Here is a 23,222-nt window from a genome sequence, read left to right as displayed (position 1 = left end):
GGGGAGGGATGTTCCAGGGGGAAAACAACTGAAAACGACTTCATAAGTGTTTTTTTATTGTCCACAGTAAAGCAAGAGTGTAAATATTGAGATCTAGACTTCACAGATAATGAAAGTGCTCGTCCTTATTAAACATAAATCACAGTCTCCTTAAGGGATAAAGTAATTTAAGGAGCCGAATTTTGCATTGTTACTTTACGGGGAGCTTAAGAACCCCATTGCCTTTTCTGCTGCACGTTTTCAGGGACTGTCCAGGTGGTATGTGGTGTATGCAGCTACTAGAGTAAAATCTGGCATATTGAAAGCACAGGGATGTATGTGTGTGCGTGTGCGCGCGCGCGCGTGTGTGTGCGTGTGTGCGCGTGTGCGCATACATACAGGTGCCTCGTTTTTTATGCTGCTGTGGTAAATAAATTATTAAGTTGCAATGGCTCATTGTACTACCCTTGTATAAAACACCACTGGTTTTAATGCAGGCTGTTCTTTTCTGTTTTAGTCAGTTTACAGACGCGAGACAGAATAGGCACTGGAGGGTCGGTGGTGGACTGCAGGGGACTGTTAGAAAATGAAGGGTACGTATGACCGTGGTGACACCAGCCAAGCACTCTACTTCCATGGGCTCTCAGCCTGTAGGAAGGTAACCCTCCTCTCATGTCGCTGTCCTGGACACTTGGGATGCATTAATGGTTTTTTGGGATAAAACTACGATCCAACTGACTTGTTTATAAAGGTGGCTGTAATTACTGGGGTTATGCCCAGAAAACTCAGGATCCAGCTTGGGAGCCTCCCTCTGGCCAAAGATGGGACAGTTTGAGCATCAATAAGAATTATAACTACAATGAATTGAAACATCAAATCTATTAAAGACTCATGAGTTCATACTTGACATTAAGGGGAGGAATCTAAAACACACACACACAAAAACCCCCAAATATTTAAAAACTCGTTGGTCACTCTCACAATCTTGCTGTTCCCCATCAATTAACAGACCTAGGAAACAATATCACATTAACATACACACAGGGCACAGGGAATGTGTCACTTTGACCTGAAGGAATACAATAAGCAAGATCCAGAGTGGACATTCTGTAGGGATGCACTGAATAGGTGGCCCTGATGGCACTTCAGCTATCCCATAAGAAAAGTTAAAAAATAAAAAGGAGGGAAGGAGGACCTGTAAATTAATGATATAAGATAGGTACTAAATGCAGTGTGTGGACTTTGGATCCTCATTTATGAGACAACTGAAGAAATCTGAATGCTGATATTTGAGTTTTTTCAAAATTAATGTGTAGTTCAGATAATAGAAAAAGTCCTTAACTTTGTGAGTTGTGTGCTGAAATGTCTAAGGATGAAATAAGACGTTGGCAGGGAGGAATTGGAGAGCACCCAGGTGATGGCTTTGTCGCTGGTTGATGGGCACAGGGTGGAGGTTCCGGGGGCCACTCATAGTTCTAATCTCTCAGTTTGTGTATCTATTTGAAAACTTTCAATATGAGTGTTTCTTTTTCATGTACTTAGAAGGGAAAAATAGTCTCTTAAGGTAAATTATCTTCAAAATTGCCCAGGGGGTGAAAATTTATATTTAAAAAGCACTTAGAGTCATTGTGGTATTTTACGTAACCAGGAATTCCATTAGAGAGTAAAATAATAAGTAAAATGGAGTATTTGGATTTGATTTTAACTCCAGAAAAATGAAATCTCATTTTACAGCCTCCTTATAGTGCAAAATTGTCTTTTTCCCATCATTCAGCTTTACCCTAAGGTGCACTGTATGGGCGGCCTTGATGGCTCTTTCGATGTGGCTCCTTCTCGCTGCCTGTTCCTTTGAAAGAGCCCGCCCTTTCAAATTAGGCCCCGATGGAGTTCGTAATCCTCAGCACGCGGGGCACGCTCAGTTGTTAAAGGAAAGGAGTATCCGGTGGAATTTGAAGGCCCAGGTCTCATGACACTTCCACAGGTTCCCATACCAGTTGGGCCTTCTTCCTTCCAGAACAGTGTATGAAGACTCAGGACCCGGGAGGCCGCTCAGCTGCTTCATGGAGGAGCCGGCCCCCTACTCAGATGGTACTGGTGCTGCCGCAGGCGGAGGAAACTGCAGGTTTGCAGAGTCTCCAAGTCAAGATCAAAGGCTTCAAGCTCAACGGCTTAGAAATCCGGAGGTCCGAGGTTCACTACAGACACCCCAGAACCGACCACATGGCCACCAGTCACCAGAACTGCCGGAAGGCTATGGTGAGAGGACACTGTGGCGTCCCTGACTGGCATCACGTTCTTGCACAGATCACTGCTTTTGCAAGTGTTTTTAGTAAGCTCGGCCCACCTTCCTTTGCCATTTGGCGGCTGTGGCAAAGAGGTGATGAGTTTGGCTGACAGTGAATCCTCAGCAGTTGCTCTGGTCTCTCAGTTTAGAAATAGTGGGAAATTTTAGGCACGCTAATGCCAAAGAGAACACAGGTACTGTGTAAATAGATGAGGGAATCTGCTGTGATCTGTGCCTAGAGCATAGGAATGACAGCAGGGGACAAGGGTGAGAAGAAGGGATCCCTTGACCCTCCCCCCAAAAGAGGACAGACGCGAAGGGGCCTGTAGTTTAGGCTTGGCAGATAATCCAGAAGCAAGAGCACGCAGAGAAAATGGATGTAAAAGTCAGGTCAGTCTCAGGGTGGCAGAGAGGTGACAGATGTGCATAAAGGTGGCTCCTCCCACTGGTGGCTCAGTGAGGGGAGGAAGACCCACCCAGATGTTGAGACAGGGTTGTGCCCTTTCCGGTCCTTTCCCAGTGAAGTTAAAGAGCGGTGAAAGGAAGTGTACAATCAGTGTGAACAGAATAGAGGAAGGGTCGACCACTCTGTGGAATTGGACTTCTCTAATTCTCTCCCGATTTCTTGTGCAGAACAGAGAACGACAGTACAAGGGCAAGTTTACTTTTTGCACACACAGACTGGAGTTAGCACGTGGCATGACCCCCGGATACCCAGGTAGGTTTGCTGAAATGCATACCATCCAAGCTGGTCTTCCAGCGGTTGCTATTCAGAGCCAGTCCCCTTCCAGATGTGTTGCTCTTAGTTTAAAAGTATGGATGAGTGAAATGAGGGTTCCTTCAATAAGTTGGGTGAGGTGTGAATGGGATGTATTTGAAACAAGGTTGTCTGTGAGTTGATGATTGCCAGAGTAGGCTCATGGGCAATTTCATTATCGTCTCTCTCAACTTTCTTATATGCTTAGAATGTTCTACAAAGTAAAAAGGAAATATAAGGGTGCTCTTACCCTTTCTCTCTTCTACCTGATTATCCCTCTTGCTCATTCCCTGTGGGCCCATTCTGGGGAGATGAAGCTTTTCTGTGCAAATCTCTTCTACAAGACCATACAGCTAAGCCTAGGTCAGAGAGCCCCCCAACATGCCCATAACAGAGTTGAGTTTCTTTTTTAAAATAGCATTACTACCTAATAAGGCTTTTGGTAATATTTATTTCCTTTTTATGCATACTTTGTTTCACCTGAGAATAAGCTTCCTGTCTTTGATTCTCCAAGTCCATGTTGAATTTACATTTCAGTATCTATAATTACAATGGAAATATTACCTGCAAATGAATGAGGTGTCTCTCCAGTACTCCCTGGAAGGAATGACAGGCTTTTGTGTTAATTACAAAAGCATCTCCATCAGAAATGCCGTGCCCCCTCCCCCACCGCCCCTGTCTTCTGTGGCGTGTACTGAAGTAATTAATCAAGAGCCTGATAGTGAGACTGCTTGCTTAACAAAAAGCAGCCTGAAAGCAAGAATGCCCGGGCTGATGCAGCTGCTCAGAATCAAATTTTCCAGCGCACGTCGTACATCCCCCTTGACCTTGAAAAATCCTGAGCCCTCTGGGAGCTTTTCCTTGAAGAAACCTTTCTGACTTGGAGCATTTGATTGGACTTGTGAATGCAGGTAGCCTTCTGACAGCTTTGAGATGCCTCCCGCTGTGCTGGTCTCTCTAAGAAGTGATGTTCCTGGGGTAGACCTAGTCTTGCTTCTCTGTACTCAGTTGGATAAACCTCCCTGTTTCTTCCATTTTGGTAGAGACCTTAACAGTGTGAATTGTGATGAACTCGGACCACTGCCACCAGGTTGGGAAGTCAGAAGTACAGTTTCTGGGAGAATATATTTTGTAGATCATAATAACCGAACAACCCAGTTTACAGATCCAAGGTTACACCACATCATGAAGTAAGACTTTCTAAAAAATCTTTGTTGACCTCTTCCATTGACAACTGAATGTTTTCTTCTATTCACACTTTTCTTGATTTGTCTACTGCATTGTTTGTTGGACAATAACTATGAGCAAAATTGGGTAAATATTTAGTGGACAACTGCATATTTTAAATTCTTAAATTAACATGGATATTACTGAGGCCATATTTTATTGCTGCTCTTCCTACATGCAGCCTAAGTAAAAGTCACCAAGAGGACAGTATTAAGCAGCTTCGTTGATGAAGCTTCAGCACACGGTGCTCTAATGGCAGACCTGGCTCAGAGAATGCGAGGTATAGGAATGAGTTTGGGAATGACCTTGTGTTCCACATTCAGTGCTATGGATCTGTGATGTCCTCACGACAAAACATCTCACTTAGCTTTCCTACGTGGCAGCAGAACCTGAGCAGGGCAGATGCCACTTTGTCATTCCATGGATCCTACTCCTTTATTTTACTGATACTTTGCCCTTAATGAGCAGATTTAGGAATCCCTAGGCAGTTGAAAGGAGGGATGCTTAGCATTGGAGTTCACTCAAGTTGTTTGCTCTTGTGTGTGTGGCCTCCCTCCGTGATTATCTCCTTAAAAAAAAATTCCCATCAACCCAGTTTCATTCTGACTGGCAGCGTGCAGCTAGCTGTGTGCTGGTCAGTCTCTTTGGTGTGTAGTAGATGCAGGAGAAATGAGAGCAATTTCTGTTTCTGTTTGTAGCAAAAATGTACAAGATAAACAGTCGCTTGGAATTGGGGAATCTCCTTTATTGTACCCTAGGCCAATATGGAGGTGGATGGTGGCCACCAGTTGTTGTTGCACATCTGGGTACCTCCTTATGTCCTCAGAGAAAAGAACTCAACCTGAAGTTGTGTAACAAGTTCTTCTGGGTCCCTGCCACGTGCGGGGCCTTGTTTGCCGCTCTTGGCCTTTGCTCCTGGTGTGACTTGACTGATTTTCTTCTTCTCCAGTCACCAGTGCCAACTAAAGGAGCCCAGCCAGCCGCTGCCGCTGCCCAGTGAAGGCTCCGTGGAGGATGAGGAGCTTCCTGCCCAGAGATATGAAAGAGATTTAGTCCAGAAACTCAAAGTCCTCAGACACGAGCTGTCACTTCAGCAACCCCAAGCTGGTCATTGCCGAATTGAAGTTTCCAGAGAAGAAATATTTGAGGTACAGAATTCATCAGGCGTAGAAAGTCAGCCCTGTGGATCAGCCGAGGGTGATGTGGGCTCCTTTGTTTTAAATGAACTGACCTGTGGGCGGGTTCCCATTGCAGCAAGCCCTGCTTTCTGGTTAGTATTTCAGGTGTCCATTCTGCTGCTCAGTGAAATGCAGGGCTAATCAGGACCCATGTAGAGAGAGGGACTATATTTCCTCAGGTGCTAACAGTTTGAAAACTAAGTAGATGGCTTCTGAGGTGAGAGCCGAGAGAGATGTGCAGAAGCTAGCCCTCAGCCGCCTTGGGGCCCTGTCTGTGTGGTGCAGATTACAGTTCTCAGTCTGTTTTCCTCAGACCCAGTTGCTCCGGGCCCTGCTGCCTTCCACGGGGGCTCCACCTCAGAGCACTTTCTTCTCAGAGAAGCTTGGTGGCCAGGCAGTCTCCCTGTCATCTCCAGGCACAGGAAGAGCAGATGGTTCCTGGGAAGGACACCATCAGAGTCCCTAAGCAGACAGGGCCCTTTTCTTAGGAAAGAGGATCATGAGGCAAAAGCTCCCCTGTGTTTGAGCCATCTCTCAAACAGTGGGGACAGTGGCCAAAAATGACCAAATGAGACCATTCAGGAAGTGCACAGAGCTCCTCTCTGAGCTATGGCAGCTGAGAGAGGCCTGGGGTGCGAGACCCCCACTGCAGGGGGCATGCACCTTCCCCCTGTGGGGAGAGCGCCCAAGAGGAAGGCCCAGGTGTGGGTGGGACACTGGCACAGCAGTGCTGGGAGAGTGAGGGGCTGCAGCCACCACTCCTGCCCACTAGGCAGCCCTCAGTGGTTGCCTGGAATGGAAAAGAGCTGAATTACTGCTTCCAGAACATGCTCACTGGCGTCCCCTTTCCCTCCTGGAATGGTAGAGTTTGAACTGCGCTAAACTTAAAGCTTGAAAAGATTCTGAAGTGCCCTTCACTGAGAACAGCTAAGTCAGCGGCCACTTGCATTCTGAGTGCCGAGTCTGAGGGAGGACATGCCAACCTCGCAGCTCTGTGCTGCTTGTGTCTTACTTAAACCCTTGCTACCTTTTTCACTCTGGGAAATCACATGTGACTTTCCACTTAAAACAGGCACAAAATTCTTGGAACATCCAGACTCAAAGACATCTTCATTTTGGTTAAAATACATAAATTTTTATAGGGCACATTAAAATTAATTTATGTAGAGAAAAGTCAACTCTTAAATGAGGACATTTGTCCTTAAACCTTAGTGAGTGTGCTGAACCCAGACTTACGTGTTTCCTTCAGGATCAGTATTCCCTGGGCTGTTTGTTTCGCTGTTCTCTTGAGGGAGAAGCTGTGGGAGAAGAGATGGAACATTCTAGAGCTAGTGGCAGTGCACTGGGGTAGGAACCAGAGGAGACTCGAGTGTGAATGGATGCTCCATTATCAATGGAATCCTTTAAGAATACAAAACATTCAACAAAGAGCAAAAGAATAGAGGCGTTCTTTCTCAACCTGTCTTGATCCCTAGGAGTCCTATCGTCAGATCATGAAGATGCGCCCGAAGGACCTGAAAAAGCGACTCATGGTGAAGTTCCGCGGGGAGGAGGGCTTGGACTACGGTGGAGTGGCACGGTGAGTGGATGTCGGCGTGACTACAGCCCAAGCTTCAGAGCGGGTGGCGTGCTGCTACCCAGTGCCTGGGCAGTGCCAGTGTAGCCAGGGCTTCCCTGCTGCCTAGCTAGCTGTCTGCGAGAGGGATCAGAGCGCAGGCGATGGTCTCCATTCCGTTACTTCAGTACAGATAGAATTACACTTGCTGTCTTCAGCTTGGGCATCTGAACCTGGGCGGGAGGGCGTGCCAGTTGCATTATTATCATGGGACTTTCGTAAGATACAATCTGGGTGAAAATAATTCAAGCAAATAATTAAAAAACCAGAAGAGCAAAAATCCACTTCTTGTGCAACCTCTCATTTCACCTTTGAGACAACCACTCAACCTTGGCTCTTTTAGCTGATTCTTCTAACAGCATCTTTGCATCATTCAGTTGATCAAGTTCAGACGATTATGCCCTGATTTAATGATTTATGGTCATAGGCACAGACCCATGGTGACAAGGACTTAATTGCATGTGCTCACCTCTCAGTTAGTAACATCTATCTTTCTAGTCTGCCATTGTCTGTCCTTGTCACTGTATGTCATGTACTTGCACCTGTGTTTTTGGTTCATCAGTTAGAAACATTATCTCTTTGTCTCTCATTTTCAAGAGGAAAAGATACTAATCTCCTCACTTCCCTTCAGCCTTCCTTCTCCCTTACATTCCGTCATCTGTGTATTACATTTCTATTGTCCATGTTGAAGTTTACATTCTATTACCAAAAATTAAGTTGGTCTCCTGTACTTGTATTTTTAACCCTCCTGTAAGGGTTAAAAATAATATACTAGCCAGGTGCAGTGGCACATGCCTGGAATCCCAGCAGCTAGGGAGGCTGAGTGAGGCAAGCAGATCACGAGTTCAAAGCCAGCCTCAGCAAGCGAGGTGCTAAGCAACTCAGTGAGACCCTGTCTCTAAATCAAATACAAAATAGGGCTGGGGATGTGGCTCAGTGGTTGAGAGCCCCTGAGTTCAATCCCCAGTACCAAAAAAAATCAATATACTGTTTATATTATGATAAAGTAAATAATTGTTCACAAAGGGGTTAAACAGTATTCTATAATTTATATTTTTGGACAAATTTTAATTTTTCAAAGAAGTTCTTTTTTAACCAGGCTTTGTCTTTATTGCCCTTTTAAAATTAAAAATCCTTCAAATGGGCACAGTGGCACATGCCTGTATTCCCAGCTACTCAGAAGGTTGAGGCAAGAGGATCATAAACTCAAGGCCAGAGTAGGCATTTTAGCAAGACCCTGCCTCAAAATAAAAAATGAAAAGGGTTGGGGCTGTGGCTCAGTCCCAGGACAGTGTCACACATTGTGTCCTTTGACATCCTCCTCCCTCTCCTTCCTGCCCCTAAGGATACCTGCCCTGTTTCCTTCTTAGAGGTCTCATGTGGCCTCTCAGTGATGCCCCCGGCCTCCTCCTGCCCACTGTTGGCATGGCTCCTCTGCTCTGCATGGTTTGAGGTCTTCTTCCTTAGCTCCCGCCCTGTGTCACTGCCACCACCTGAAGGTGCTTGTGTGGTGTCTCTTGCCTGTGGCTCCCAGCAGACATGAGGTGCCCTCAGTGAGGGTGTCTTCTGGAGCTCAGGCCTGCACCCCAGTTGCTAGAGCAGCTCCTGAAGCTAAAAAGCTCACCTTTCCATTACCATCTGCCGCAGGAATAGCTGCACTTTCCTTAAGTGTCTCTCCTCCAGTTCCTTTCTTCAGTCTTTCTGAATTGCCCCTTCACCGGATATTGGGTCCTGGACTGATCCTCTGTGTGTCTCATCTTTCTCCTTTCCTATGCCTTTTTCCCACCTGTCCACTACCCCGCTTTTTCTGGGAGATTTCTTCAACTTGTCTTCCAGGGCTTCAAAAAATTTTGTCTTGAGTCTTAAAATCACCATAGCATATTCATCTATTGAACTCCATGGTGTTAAAATATAAAACAAAAGAATGAAACTAGGTCTGTCACAGGGTTGAGTCTTCTGTATGCCACCATAGGAATTATAGGAGCTCCTGTCCCCTGTGCTGGGTACTGGAGAGATGGCAGAGCCAGATGACCCTCCTCTGCCCTGCCACTCCTCCTTCATGCATAGGAGCTCAATTGGATGAGGTGCAGGCGTTAGTCAAAGAATTATGCAAGTGAATATAAACCACAACCCTGGCAGGTCCTACGAAGGAGGCTGTGCAGTGCCGCGTGGCGGGAAGCTGACATGGGAGAGCTTTGTGTCTCTGTCATGTTTTGGTCTGACCCTTTTTGTATCGTTCCCCAATTTTTTTGCACAGGTGATTTTTATTTGTGCTTACCCTTCCTGTTCTGTCTCATTTCTGTCTTTTCTGTTTGGAAGAGTAAGAAATGACAGAATAAAATTGGGGGCTGGTGTGACAACAGGCTGATCTGAGAGTTTTGAGGAAAAGGACACGTGGCCGTGGAGGCTGTGACTGGCCGCACACCTGCACAGGTGTTCGTGTATCCCCATTCCTGGGTAGAGAGCCACCCAGCCACAGCGATTGGATCACACGGTTTCTATCTAAAGTGCTTTGTTTGTTTGTTTGACTTGTTTTGATTTTGGAGTTTTTAAACAATAAAGTAATCCAAACATTAAAGGAATTCAGGAAAGAATCTAACTCATATATCCCATCCAGATTTAAAGCTCTTAAAATTTTAAATATTTAAGCTAGTTTTTTAAGGTACCAAACTAATAGATGTTTGTGGTAAAAAAGAAAAAGAATTGAACAGAAAATTGGAAAGGGAAAAGTCATTCTTTTCCCTTTTTTTGGTAGCAGGGATTGAACCCAGAGGTGGTTAACCATTGAGCCACATCCCCAGCCCCTTTTTAATATTTTATTTAGGACAGGGACTCACTGAGTTGCAGAGGCTTGGTTTGAACTTTCGATCCTCCTGCCTCAGCCTCCCAAACCTCTGCACCCTGCAAAAGTTACATAACTCCTCTCCTGCTTCCCTAGACTTTGAAATGTTTTCACCTTCGGTAAAACATTTTACGGTAGAACATTTAAAACCAGAAATAAGCAAAAGAAAACATGAAAATGACCCGGAATCTTAATACTCAATTTAATACTTAATTTAACTATGGATAAAGTGGGGTCATACTATTTTATTGCCTTTTTATCAGCTAATATCACATCATTAATGTCATTACCTGAGATTTTGATCATTGCACAGTTTTAGAGAAAACTTTAGAGGCAGGAAAGATGACGAGTACACTGCCAAGAATGCAGTCCTCTTACAGGGACGCTAATTCTAACCAACCACAGATGCAGATGTGTCGTTGGAGTTTTGGTCACTTCGTGATGATGGGTTGCTTCTGGGTGCTCTTCTGGGTACTGTGAACGTTACTGGGCTCCTTGCTTAGTCTGTACTCCTCGGAGCAAGTGCCCTTTCCAATTTCTCACTTCATGTGACACTCTTGTCCTCCTGGGGCGTAGTGAATGAATCCTTTTGGTAAGATCTGAAACCAGAAATGCTAGCACCTTTGAGATGTGTTGTTGTTGTTCCTAGGGAGTGGCTTTATTTGTTGTGCCATGAAATGTTGAATCCATATTATGGACTCTTCCAGTATTCAACAGACAATATTTACATGTTACAAATCAACCCAGATTCTTCAATCAACCCTGTAAGTATCTGTGAGTAAAGGTTGGGCGTTTAGTTGGAGGAATTTTAAGAAGGATTTTCAGTTTCAGTCTGGGTTCATGGTTTACTCATGGTAGACCTAAAGACCAGGGTAAATAAAGCACTGGAGGTCTGGGGAGATAGCTCAGTCGGTAGAGTGCTTGCCTTGCATGCACAAGGCCCTGGGTTCGATCCCCAGCACCGCAAAAAATAAATGAGTAAATAGATAAAGCACTGGAAGTTGAAATCAGTACTGAATTACAGAGGGTGATTCCCATCCTGGGCTTTTAGTGCTGGGGTCACCAGCATGTTGTTTTTGAGGAGAATACAGTGAAATCCAGCTGTTCACGCAGCAGAACACTTTATTGCCATTTGAGGGAACTCTGATTTAATGGCCCTGTGCGTTGAAGGTGACATTCTGAGAAGTGGATTAAGACACTCTTAGACTTGCGGAGGTCCAAGCCTGGACCATGGGATTCCCCTAGAGCCATCTGTCTTCAGTACTGTCTCAAGGCCCCCGAGGGGAAGCCAGGGCCCAGCTCTGTTTGAGTATTCAAATGTGAAAGAAACTTTAACCAGTGTGGAAGTGTTGACTAATTTTCTGAGATGATTTTAATTCAAGCCTGAAAGTAAAAAGTGAGGTTCCCTAGTTAAAAACCAGCACAGCTCTGGTTTTGGAAAGGTTCCCTTTTTTCTTGGCTATTCATACTTATTTTCCTCTGTGTCCCCTGCCACCCTCTTAGGATTCTTTTCTTTCCTTCTTGTGTGGGGAGAGGTGGTGGAGGAGGGAGGAAAGTCGCCCTGGGCTCTTCCTTTCTTTTGAGTGAGACAGAAGGGAAGGGGAGGCAGGGTGGTTTCCTGGGCCTGTACAGTGCACAGGGCCACAGTGCTTGGCTCGCTTCTCTGCTGTCACTATGGCGACACTCTGAATTTTGGAAGAAGGGTCTCTGCGTGTTCATCTTGCGCTGGGTCCCTGCAGTTAATCAGCAGTTCTGAGGACGAGGTGTCCGACTGGAACATACAGTGTTGTCCTGCTAATCTGCACAAAAGGCATGCTCTGAATTTCAGCTACCCAAGTAGCCTTATTCCATTTGGGGGAATGGAGTCAGTGCTCAGCTGCCTGTGGGACAGGCCCAAGAAGTTTGGAGAAGGCGGGAGATGCCCAAGGTGGCTGATGGTTCTCCTCAAGAATTCATGTTCTCTGGTGCCCCCTACAGGACCATCTGTCCTATTTCCACTTTGTGGGTCGGATCATGGGTCTGGCTGTGTTCCATGGACACTACATAAATGGGGGTTTCACAGTTCCCTTCTACAAGCAGCTTCTGGGGAAACCCATCCAACTCTCTGATCTGGAATCAGTGGACCCAGAACTGCACAAGAGCTTGGTGTGGATCCTGTAAGTATCCACTCACTGTTGAGCTAACTGAAAATTCATGCGTAGCCCCATCTCGCATGCTGCTGTGTCTGTGGGCGTGCGCGTGCGCATGTGTTTGGGGAATGGGTATGAGACCAAAGAAGAGACGTAGAGAAACCACTGTACACAACCAGAAATGAGAGCAGGTTTGACAAAATGATGCTTGCTCAGTGTCTCTTCATGGGCTAGTGTCTTTTATTGTTTCCTTGAATGATAGATGTCAGTAGCTGTTCCTTGCCTGGTGTGTGCGTATGTGTGAGAGAGTGTGTGTGTGAGTGAGAGACAGACAGAGACATGGAGACCCCCAGTGTCTCCAGTTAATTTGTAGAGGTCCTGAGAAAGTATCAAGAGAAAATTAACACTTAGTCCCCTTTGCTTTAGAATCATCCTAAACACTTTTCAGAGTGGCAGGCACAGGAAAGAAGGACCAGTAGGCGTGGCAGGGCCCTGGAAAGACCAAGGGCCTGGCGTGGTGGGAGAGTTGCTGAGTGGAATCGGGTTTCACTGCCTCCTATGCTTCACGGGCGCCACCTTGCGAGGGGCTTAAGACCATCCTGTGGGGACCTCTCACTCTGCCTGTGTCAAGAAGTAGGCCAGCTTAGAGAGCCAGTGTGTACTTTCAAGTGCTTTTTTGCTGGAACAGATGCCTGCGTGACTTCTCTGGGTGACCTCCCTTTGACTCGGCTACCTCTTCACCATCTCTCCCTTGTCCTCCCAGACTTATTACAAAGCACTTAGGACACGTGTCTCGTAAGAGCACAGAATGGTACAGCAAGCCACACACCCTCCTTCCAGTCAGCAGGCTAGGAGACAGGCTTGGCCCTGGAGCTGTGGCTTCTAGCTCTTTCTAACACCAGTACTCCACACGGCTCCACCCAGCTCTGTGTCCACTTAGCTCTCCCTTAGTCTACTGGATCGTTCCCTTCAGTGTTCCCCTAATGCCACATGGTGGCAAAGGTCTCACTGACATTGGCCTTGTATCCTCTTTTGACAGAGAGAATGACATCACCCCCGTGCTGGATCATACCTTCTGCGTAGAGCATAATGCTTTTGGGCGGATTCTTCAGCATGAACTGAAACCCAATGGCAGAAATGTGCCTGTCACAGAGGAGAACAAGAAGGAATATGTCCGGTAATGTCCAGGGCAGGCCTTGGTGGTGGCCTGGGGGTGGGGGGCAGGTGCCTGGAGCTGTCCTGGGCACAGCTGGGTTCATGTTGGGGTCGATGTAGCTTCTTGCTGCTTGAGGCTCACTTGTGCTTGACAGCACTCATGACCAGTGTCACATGAACAGAGGTGACTTTTAAGAGTTGTCAGCATGGGGTTTCTGCTAGGAGGGACCCTGATGTGGTTGGAGCTGGCCTGTTAAGGGGACAGAGCCCGCCAACTTTGGGTACAAAGGTGGTCAGCCCAGGAGAAGGCAGCAGGCCTGGAGGCTCCATGTTGCCAGTCTCAAGGGAGAAGTCCACTCCAGCCCCCGCACCTGCCTCTTGCTCAAGGCAAATCCATGTAAGGAAGCGGTCACTTGCGTTGGAAATTCAGAAACAGGTGGCTGCCCATTTCTCACACTGATCCTTATTTTACTGCCAAATGCACTTTTAAATGATGTCAGTTATAAACAACTGCCGCAGGTCAGGATATATCCTGCTGGTTTTAGTCAACAAAGCGTGAGCCGATTCATCCTCACTCGATGGCAAGCGAGGCACCGCCAGCCAGGGGGGTCTGCCTGTCTGAGTGGCGAGGCCAGGCTGCCTATACTGCTGCAGCCTGCTGCACTGGCCCCCCAAGCCCACTGCTGGGCCACAGGCCTTCTCCTGGCCTGCCTGGCCTTGCTTCTGACACGTGGGCTTTTCTCCCAGGTTATACGTCAACTGGAGGTTCATGAGAGGAATCGAAGCTCAGTTCTTGGCGCTCCAAAAGGGCTTTAATGAACTCATCCCTCAGCACTTACTGAAGCCCTTCGACCAGAAGGAACTAGAGGTAGGTGCTCGCCTTGCTGGCAGCCCAGTGCACAAGCTCCAGCTGGTGGCAGCAGTCGTCTGTCAAGAGCCCGGCTGTGAGCGAGGCTTCTGTGACGTTGATGGCAAGGTGTCCCTTTGGCAACAGGAGTCTGAACAATTCTGGGGGAATCGTTCAAGGTGCTTGTGATTTTCAGGATCTCTGGCACCAAGACTCCATGGCCCTCACTGGTGTGGTACCTTCAGACCAGGTGTTTTCTCTTCTGTGTGCCCATCCTCCCACAAGAGCAGCTTCTTCTTTTTACTCTGGCTGTCCACAGACTAAGAGTGCAGTGCTACTGTCTTAACTGATGCACTTTGTGAACTTGACAGAGATTCATTCATCCCTTATCCATCTCTGCCTGGTGCCAAGTGGCCCAAGCCTTCCAGATTGTTCTGTCTTTCTGCCACCAGTGAGAAGCTGAGAGCATGTGAGGCAAGAGCACCTTTGGGTGGGACAGTCGTACCACTGCAAGCCTTCACCCCATGCCACCTGCCAAGTTCTCTTCAGCCTGCGCCCTGGTGTATCCACGCATGTCCTTGAGAGACACTGTGGTGGGGCCTTATTTTAAGTTAGCCTGGGACATGCTGCCCCGTGGTTCTGAGCTGTTCACGCCTCACCACCCAGAGCAACACCAGCCTGGTCGTAATAACATCACACTGGTAGCCGTGCACCTTTGTCCTCAGGCTGGGAGCCAGTTGGGCGGTAGCACCGTGCATCTGGCCTGTGTGCAGCTTTCTTCTCTCTAAACATCTGTCTGGTTCATTTGGTCATAGCTGCTTCTTGGCATTGGAAATCAAGTTTTTAACCCCCTTCACATATCAAGCCAAGGAGGCATGTCAGGGAGGGGGCCTATATGCTTCGGAAATGACACCCTGAAATGCCTTCCCAGTTGATAATAGGAGGCCTGGATAAGATCGACCTGAACGACTGGAAGTCCAACACGCGGCTAAAGCACTGTGTGGCTGACAGCAACATTGTCAGGTGGTTCTGGCAGGCGGTGGAGACCTTCGACGAGGACCGCAGGGCCAGGCTGCTGCAGTTTGTGACCGGCTCCACGAGAGTCCCACTCCAGGGCTTCAAGGCTCTGCAAGGTGACTGACGGGGGGGCGGGGCTGGTGCCACAAGGTGTCTTTTGAAATGTCACCTGCTAGGAAACCCTGTGGGGAACGTTTGGAACCGTGGAGGTACGTGTACGTACAGCTGGCACGTGAGGTCCCCATGGCCCGTGGCAAGGCACAGTTCCCACAGCCTCACCGTGGTCCAAAGCCAAGAGGGCCGGCTAGGCAGGGCCATGGCGAGGTCCAGTGAGCCAGCATTTCCCCCTGTGCGGGAGGCTGGGAAGAGCGTTGCTGGGAGCGACCCACAGTCCCCGGCCCCACAACATGAGACTGCAGGTGACCCCTGGGTAGCCACAAAGCACATTGAGAGAAAAGGGTGTCCTGCTCACTCTGAGCCACTGAGGTCACTGTGCAGGCAACTGAGTTCCACAAGAAGGTTCCCCGGCTGCTCTGGGCAGGTGGCCTAGTGTGTCATCTAGGAAGGTCATGTGGCAGAGCTGGAAAGAGCAGGTGGGGGATGTGAACATCCTAAGATTTAGCTAATTGGACATAATATGGACAGGCATTCACATTCACTGCAGGTAGAGACTCTCCTCTCTGACTTGAGAACCTCTGAGTGAGAGGAGGGTCATCCAGAGGCACTCAGCTTAGGTCATAAGGCACTTGTCCACAGTGATGTCTGCCTCTGGGATGGCTGCAGGGGGTCCTGCAGGAGTGGAAGGGGCTCAAGACTGAGCACCCTGGAACACGGGCACGCTCACCTGTGCAGTCCCCCTGCTCTGTGCTTGGTGATCTACAAATTCCCCTTTCAGTCCTCCCAAGACCCTGGAGGGCCAGGCCAAGCAGGGCTTTTCCCCGTTACACAGATGAACACCGGGGTCTTGGGAGTTATTCCCCCTGCTAAGGGAAAATAGATGGTAAGTGTTGAGCCAGGCCCGGATCCAGGTTTTGTGAGCCAAGACAGGTTCTCATTTCATTGCTGACTTCTCCCCTGCAGGCCTGTTGCCACACATTCCTGTCCCCCAAAACTCCCTGTTGTCATTAGGGTCTTACCCATATCCTCCATAATCAGAATTGGGCCACTTGTCCCTGTGGACTCTGCAGCTGGGGTGGCCCAGGTGAGGGCTCGGGTGTGACCTGGGAAGGGCTCCTGTACAGGACTGGAGTGGCTGGTGCTATGGGGTGGAGTGTGCATGCTGCCTCTGCAGGGCAGGCAGGGGTCCCGCCATGGGGACACACCAGGCTCCAGGCAAGGCACTCCCCCCAGCAGCACCCTGTCTTCTGGAGCACCACTCCCCAGGGGAGGGGACCCAGAGGGCGCAGCCTGAAGAGGGAGGAGCGACCGAGGGCCTAAGGCTGAGGGAGCCATGTGGGCCTCCCAGTGAAAGGCAGTGGTCTCCAGGTTGCCATCTCTGCTTTGGGCCCCAGTACTGCTGCTCAAGGTGGCCAGCCTTTCCAGTTGAGGAAGCCTGCAGACACAGAGGCGGTCGCCCAACAGGCCCACAGCCTCTGCAGCTCCCTGTCCAAGTGCCCTGGGTTCCTCAGGAGGCCACAGGAGGGGTCCCTGAGTTTGCAGCAGCAGCTGTGGTCTGTGCTGGCCTGCCTGATGTCACTTGGGGCTGAGTCTGGAAAGATCCAAGCAAGGAAGAGCCCAGTGGTTGGTAAAGGTGGGTGCAGACAGATTTCACCCAACACCCTTGCAGCTGCTCACGCAGGGGATTCTCAGCCTCTGGGTTCTGTCCCTGGGTTGTTTTGAAATTTCTTATTTCTGTCATTCAATGGCCACTGCAGGTGTCTCCTAAAACTGGCCAGGGGCTTATGTTGCTAGGTAGCCATCACAACAGGACAGCTTGTCCGGGTGCTGGGGCTGAGGTGTGTGGGAGCCGCCGGCGGCAGCTCCGGGCCTTTGCCTGCGAAGTGCATTAACTAGAGTGTCGTTCTGTAAGGTTCTACAGGCGCGGCAGGGCCCCGGCTGTTCACCATCCACCTGATCGACGCAAACACGGACAACCTGCCCAAGGCCCACACTTGGTAAGAACCTGCCGTGCTGTGGAGTTGGGTGTCCCCGTAGCCAGCTCCAGAGGTGCGCCTTTTACCCTGCGCTCAGCCATTTTCTCATCCGCAGGGCTCTGCATTTCATTTCTGCAGAGTTGAGGTGGTGCTGGCGGCAGCACTTGTGCCCAGTGGGACAGCACTTTACAGGCTACCAGAAGACTGTTCTGACACGGAATAGTGGACCTGGTATTTTGCTCTGTTGGTGGCTCCCACTTCTCAGGCTCGAGTGGCCCTCTTTGCTGGACCTTGTTTTTGGTACCAGGGATTGAACCCAGGGGTGCTTATCCACTGAGCCACATCCCCAGCCCTTTTTTGTATTTTATCTAGAGACAGAGTCTCATTGATTGCTTAGGGCCTCGCTAAGTTGCTGAGGCTGATTCTGAACTCCACATCCTCCTGCCTCAGCCTCCTGGCCACTGGGATTACAGGCATGTGCCACTTCGCCTGGCTTCGCTGAGTCTTGCTGTATGTGTATACATACGTGTGTTTGCCCATCTGAAGGGAAGCTGTTTTTACTTTGGATTTATTGCTCATCACTTCGTCTGACATTTCTGGGTTTCCACTTTCCTTCTTGTATCTTTGCCTGTGACCAGTGTCCCTTGTCTACTGAAAAATGTTTTCTCCCTAAATCTTAAGCTTAAAAGTTAATACTCATAGTGGATTCTTCCATTGTGGTTTAAATGTCCAGTTCATACATACAGTTTGTCCCAGGACCACTTACCTCTCCTTCAGGTTCCAAACATTCCTGGGGTGTTAAGTGATCTGATAGAATGTTCCCGATTGGGAACCCAGAGGTATGGATTCAAGTGCTGGCCATGATTCCCTCCAAAAATGGGACATGGGTCAAACCACTTCATATCCTCACCTGGTTTTCCACATCTGTAGATGGGCTAATACAGCTGTTCCCAGGACTGTTGTGGGACAGGAAGGCCTGCCTGAGCGTGGCTGTGGCATCGGACAGGAAGGCGCCATGTTGGCCACGGTGCCACTCGGCTGCTCAGGAGGCCTCTGTTCTCTTAACACTTTAGCACTGGTGTAAAACAGTCATAAAAATGTCCCGATGTGAATGCTCTAGAATCAAGGAGGGCCACTGATTCTAGACAGAGACAGAGCTGCTCTAGGCCTTGACAGAGCTGCTTCAGCTGCCTGATCCCAGTGACCCACAGGCCACTGGGTCCCCTGGGTGGCAGTTCTGTTCTGTTCTGAGACAATAGCTTCCTAAAGGATGTCTTTTCTTTACATAAATTCTGGAAATTAACTTCCCATGGAACTATTGAGTCAGAAGTTTAATATTCATTTCATCTTTCAGGGATTTCACATTTTCCTAGCTTTGAAATATAGTTTGTTTTACAGGGAATTTTCCAGACTGCCTCATTTTGGTCTGAGATCAAATCCCAGAGGAACAGACAGACATGCAGTAAATTGGTGACGACTTGATTGACAACCAGTCTAGGTTACAGGGGTCAGCAAAGGGATGATTCCTGGTGTGGAGAAATAATTTCTTCCCAAAGACAAAAAACCGATTATGAGATTTGTCCTAATTATAATAAGTAGTAACTTGGTTATGTTTTGGTTTTGAAGGTCCTCAGATTTATTTTGCTGTGAGTTGATTGGAAAATCTTGTTAGAGCAGAAAAGCATCAGGGGAGGCGTTGATCTCGCTCGTGCCCCCATCCGTCACCACCCTCCCATGTACCTGTGACTTGTCTCCTGCCTGCCCTTGACCTCGCAGTTGGTCCTAGGGTTGCGTTGCCCCAGCAGTGACTGTGCCTCCTTTGTCCTTTTCCAGCTTTAACCGAATCGACATCCCACCCTATGAGTCCTATGAAAAACTCTACGAGAAACTGCTGACGGCGGTGGAGGAGACCTGCGGGTTTGCCGTGGAGTGAAGAGCGTTCTGCGCAAGGCTGCAGAGTCTCACTCATGACCACCAGACCAAAAGCATATAGCTTCCGTGTGCCTCCTGCAAAGCTGGCTGAGGCCTGGAGTCCTGGACAACCTGAGGGAAAAGGCTTGTCCCCCTCCTTCTTGTTGGCAGAGGGAGGGGGCAGGGGACTTTCGTAGGTGGCTCCCACCATATATCCCTCCTTTATTATCATCCTCCCCGCCCCCCATCACCCATCCAATAAAACAGCCAGGTTTTGCCCGTGCCTCGGTGACACATGGTGAAAAGGCTTATGGCCCTGTGCTCTTCATAGGAGCGCTGACCCAAGTCGGGCTGAGCTGGGTCTATGGAGGGTTGGCCTGGTAGCTCTACCAGCTTTTCCCTCTCAACACAGCCTCCAGGCCCCTGTTCAAGTTCAGCAGTTGCCGGATACCCAGCCAGAGCTCAGATTTCCAATTTCACATCCCAGCAGCCTGTTCCAGGCAGCAGATTATTTTCTACCTGAAAAATAACTGTACAGTGTATGCTTATAGGAATTCTGTCATGGCAGGAAACTTGAATCAAAATGTGTTTTCCTTTTGAGAGTAAAGGAATCCGAGCAGTTTTCACTGAGGCCCAGGGTTTTATTCAGGGTATCCTGGCTGAAAAGTTTGTTTTGCACAGAGAAAAACTATCTTTCCTTTCAAGGGTCCCTTTTGCTGCATTCTCTATCCCGTTTGAAATTCATTCTGGTGAAAACACCACATAACAGAGCTTAGTAAAGAACAGACCAAAATCAGCCTCAGATCCAGCCACTGGGTCCGGAGCTGACTCCTTCCTGTGCCTGGTTGTGCGTGGAGAGGCGTCCACTGTGTCTCCTGAAATGTTAACAAACTTTCATGTGGTATCGCTAAGAGCTAAACTAACAAAACAATCCTGTGACCAGAGCTGCTGGCCTGGTGCAAACCAGCTGAAAATGGAGAGAGGGACAGTGGCCTTGCTGGGAAGAGGGCGTGGGTGTGACCTGTTACCGTGGGGTGGGGATAACTCCTCGCGAACTGGTTGGCCCTTTTCCTCAGTGGCAATGGTGACACTAGCAATTGCACTTGATTCTCCTGCCCACGTGTCTCAACGTGATGAACAAGGCCCAAGCCAGCCCAGACTCAAGGCTTCTAACACCATTTCCTGTTTGCACGAAAGTTCCAACAGTGTTTTATTTCAGCAGAGTGGCCTGGTTCCAGATGGCTAAGCTTCTGTGGAAGACGACAGCAACGCATTTCCTCTCTGGCTTTGTGGTGGTTGCTCTGGTTTGGGGGTGGGGGCGAGTACAGGGTATTTCATTAGTAAGACATTTCACTGCTGTTGAAGTTTGAGTTCAGCATCGGGCTCCAGCTGTGGTCTGGGGTGGAGCAGGATGGCCCTGGTGGACACTTGTTGTTGTTACTGTTACCCTTGGACTGGTGGGTGTGGAGGAAGGTGTAGCCTCCCACATCCTGCCCTGATTCCCCTGCTCACCCTGGAAGCAGTCCGGTTTGATGTGGGGAACACGTGGACTTCTTAGGTCACAGACCCTCCCATCCCAAGGTGTTCCCAGTTCCACAGCTGCATTTTAGACACCTGAGGTTCTGGGACAGAAAGGATGCTGGGTGGGATTCTCTGCAGAAGGGAAGTTGAATCCGTGCAAATGTCCAGGCCAGCTTGTGGCCTTAGTCTCTTTCAATTTCTGCCTTGCCCCTGTAGGGCTCACCCTGTGTCTCATTCACCCCAATGCTTTTGAGGGCGTTTTAGAAACTGGTTCCAAGATGACTCCACCGGTCTTCCCATCTGATCTCCTTCTTGAACAGGGAAGTAAAAATGGCAGGCCCCCCCCAGAAAGACCTGCTCTGTGACCTGAGCCCAGACTCTGGGAGGTGGAGAAGACATAGAGTTGAAGCAACACCTCCAGATTTTCTGGCTGTGGATCCTGAACCTGTGGTGGTTGGGAAGGAAACAGGGTCTGTGGTTTAAGAACGTGCAGCAGGAACTTGACCTTTAAACTACCTGCTATTGGGAAGAGTGGGGGAGGATCCTTAGATACTGTGGTCCGCATCTGTCTCTGTGACCGAGATCCGGAGCTCCCTGGGCTGGCCCGCCACACCTCGAGTTCTGTTGCGGGGTTTCTGTTCGGCTTTGCCACTTGCACTTGTGCGTGGTCTGCCTCTCCCCTCGGCGCTACCATCAGCTGTGTCAGACCTCCCCAGGGTGCCTCTGCTCTGTCCACAGCCTGTTGGTGGCATTGCACTTGCAGAGTCTGAACAAAACACCCCAAAGGACAGTGTGAGAAGCCCCTGGGAAAAGCTCCTGGTTGCCCACTTTGGGTGTGTGTGAAGCCCTTGTATGTGTGACTCGTTTGTCATCCCTCCCGGTGGTCCCAGGCGACCCACCTGCCCCACCTCGCCTCTCGCCTCCTTGCCCAGACGCTTCAGGGGCCCAACTTTCCAGGCTCGCCCTCACCAGCGGCCGTCAGCGACACTCAGGGATGTGGCGAACACCACTCTGCAGCGCTTGGGTAGGAAAACTGAGGCAGCCGCGGGGCAGCCTATGGCAACAGCAGATAGCACTGTCTTGATTTCTGAAAGGAGAATCTGCCACTAGATGGAATTTTGACCCCTAAGCTGACTCAGCCGCATGGGCCAAATTCAGGTGAGGTGGCCTCAACTCTGAGATGTCAGGAATGGCCTTCTGCAGAGCGCATGCCCTGCCCCCACCTGCAGCAGGTGTGTGCACACGGCAGCCTTCCCGAAACATAGTGTGGATTTTTAGAATTTGTTTATTTTTGTTTCTCAACCACTTTATAATGTATTTTTTAATTTATTTTGTAATGTCTTGTTTTTAAGTATTGCTGCTATCCTTGTTATTCTTCCCACTGTTTTTATTGCTGATTTATTTTGTGAAAGTTGTACACTAATGTTCTGTTTTATGTCAAAATCAAAAGTATTTAAAAGAAATACTAGTTCTATTTAATGTGGTTATGGAACCAGCTGGAAACACAAGCAGCGATCACACAGCAGGCTGGCCCCGGGAGGTTCATTTTGTTACATATGCAATAAACTCACGACTTTACAGTTTTGGTGTCTGCTATTTTGATGTGGAAATGAGATTTCAGTTTCTTTACAGCTTCATGAGGAAGGAGGTCAGTGGTTGGAAACGGTGGTCAAGGCCTTGGGAGGAAAACGAGCCAAAGTAAGGACACACTTAGGAGCAGCTAATGAGAATGTGCTGGTGGCCTGAAGCGGCTCTGCAAGCACCCTCATGGGCTTGCGGGCATCTAGAAGCTGCTGGCTGCCCACGCTGGTCGTATAAGTTGGTTTTTTTCTTTCCCACATTTCTTTTTTGTGGTGAGATGGCTATGATGCTGTGCCATTTTAACACAGGGTGGAATCCCCCGTTTTCCTGGAGGATGCCAATATACACTTTGGTCCTGCTTTGGCCACTTTGAATAGGCTTTTACGAGCACATCCCTGTTGGAAGCCCTGCTGTCGGTTCTTCTGCGTGCACACCCTGGAGTAGCACTGCCGTGTGACATCTTTTTGAGGAACAGCCAGACCACATTCCACAGCAGCTGGGCCATCTTGCAGCCAGTGCCCCCTGACCGGGTGCTTGAGGCTGAACTTTACCCACGGCCTCACCAGTACTAACTTCTTTAGTGTTTCTTTTGCCAATGGCTAGCCCAGCAGGTGTGAGGTGCTAGCTCATCGTAGTTCGTTTTGCATTTCCTTAGTGATGTGGAACGTGTTTTCATGTGCTTAATGACAATTTGTGTATCTTTGGAGAAAAGTCTGCTCCAGTTTTGGCCCCTTGTTGAATCAGGTCATTTTGGTTGTTGGGTTTTAGGACTTCTTTACATATTCTGGATATTAATCCCTGATTATGTTTTGCAAATATTTTCTCCCATTCCAGAGGTTGCCTTTTCATTCTTTCCATATTGTCCTTTGATGCACAAAAGTTCTTAATTTTGGTTTACCCATTTGTTTATTTGAATGTGATTTTGGTGTCAGACCTAAGAAATCACTGCCAAAATCCAGTGTGGCATGGGCATGTGATGCAGCAAAATTCCCCTACAAGGTATGCATGCAAAAGAATTGACAGCAAGAATTCTGACAGATGTATGTTCATAAAAAGCTTTATTCAAAACAGCCAAATGGTAGGACC

At 48.7% G+C, this 23,222-nt stretch overlaps 1 protein-coding gene across 5 annotated transcripts in view; it reads left to right on the top strand.

The window, feature by feature from the left end:
- Positions 1–22,138, top strand: part of SMURF1 (SMAD specific E3 ubiquitin protein ligase 1) — a 97,151-nt gene extending 75,013 nt beyond the window's left edge. For 2 of the 5 annotated variants that reach the window (XM_079121243.1, XM_079121241.1), the window contains 13 exons: positions 497–572; positions 1,994–2,235; positions 2,897–2,981; positions 4,064–4,210; positions 5,197–5,395; positions 6,901–7,004; positions 10,532–10,646; positions 11,860–12,038; positions 13,051–13,188; positions 13,914–14,034; positions 14,945–15,146; positions 17,060–17,144; positions 18,957–22,138. In XM_079121243.1, coding sequence (XP_078977369.1) covers positions 497–572; positions 1,994–2,235; positions 2,897–2,981; positions 4,064–4,210; positions 5,197–5,395; positions 6,901–7,004; positions 10,532–10,646; positions 11,860–12,038; positions 13,051–13,188; positions 13,914–14,034; positions 14,945–15,146; positions 17,060–17,144; positions 18,957–19,056 — 1,793 coding nt within the window. In that variant the 3' untranslated portion in view covers positions 19,057–22,138. Of the gene's footprint in view, positions 1–496; positions 573–1,993; positions 2,236–2,896; positions 2,982–3,308; positions 3,384–4,063; positions 4,211–5,196; positions 5,396–6,900; positions 7,005–10,531; positions 10,647–11,859; positions 12,039–13,050; positions 13,189–13,913; positions 14,035–14,944; positions 15,147–17,059; positions 17,145–18,956 lie in introns of all 5 variants that reach the window. The other 3 variants (XM_079121245.1, XM_079121242.1, XM_079121244.1) reach the window with 3 other exon arrangements.
- The last annotated feature ends 1,084 nt before the right edge of the window (positions 22,139–23,222 follow it).

Source organism: Sciurus vulgaris (assembly GCF_902686455.1).
Source record: "Sciurus vulgaris genome assembly, chromosome: 18".
Taxonomy (NCBI): domain Eukaryota; kingdom Metazoa; phylum Chordata; class Mammalia; order Rodentia; family Sciuridae; genus Sciurus; species Sciurus vulgaris.
This window is presented reverse-complemented; position numbering and strand designations above follow the sequence as displayed.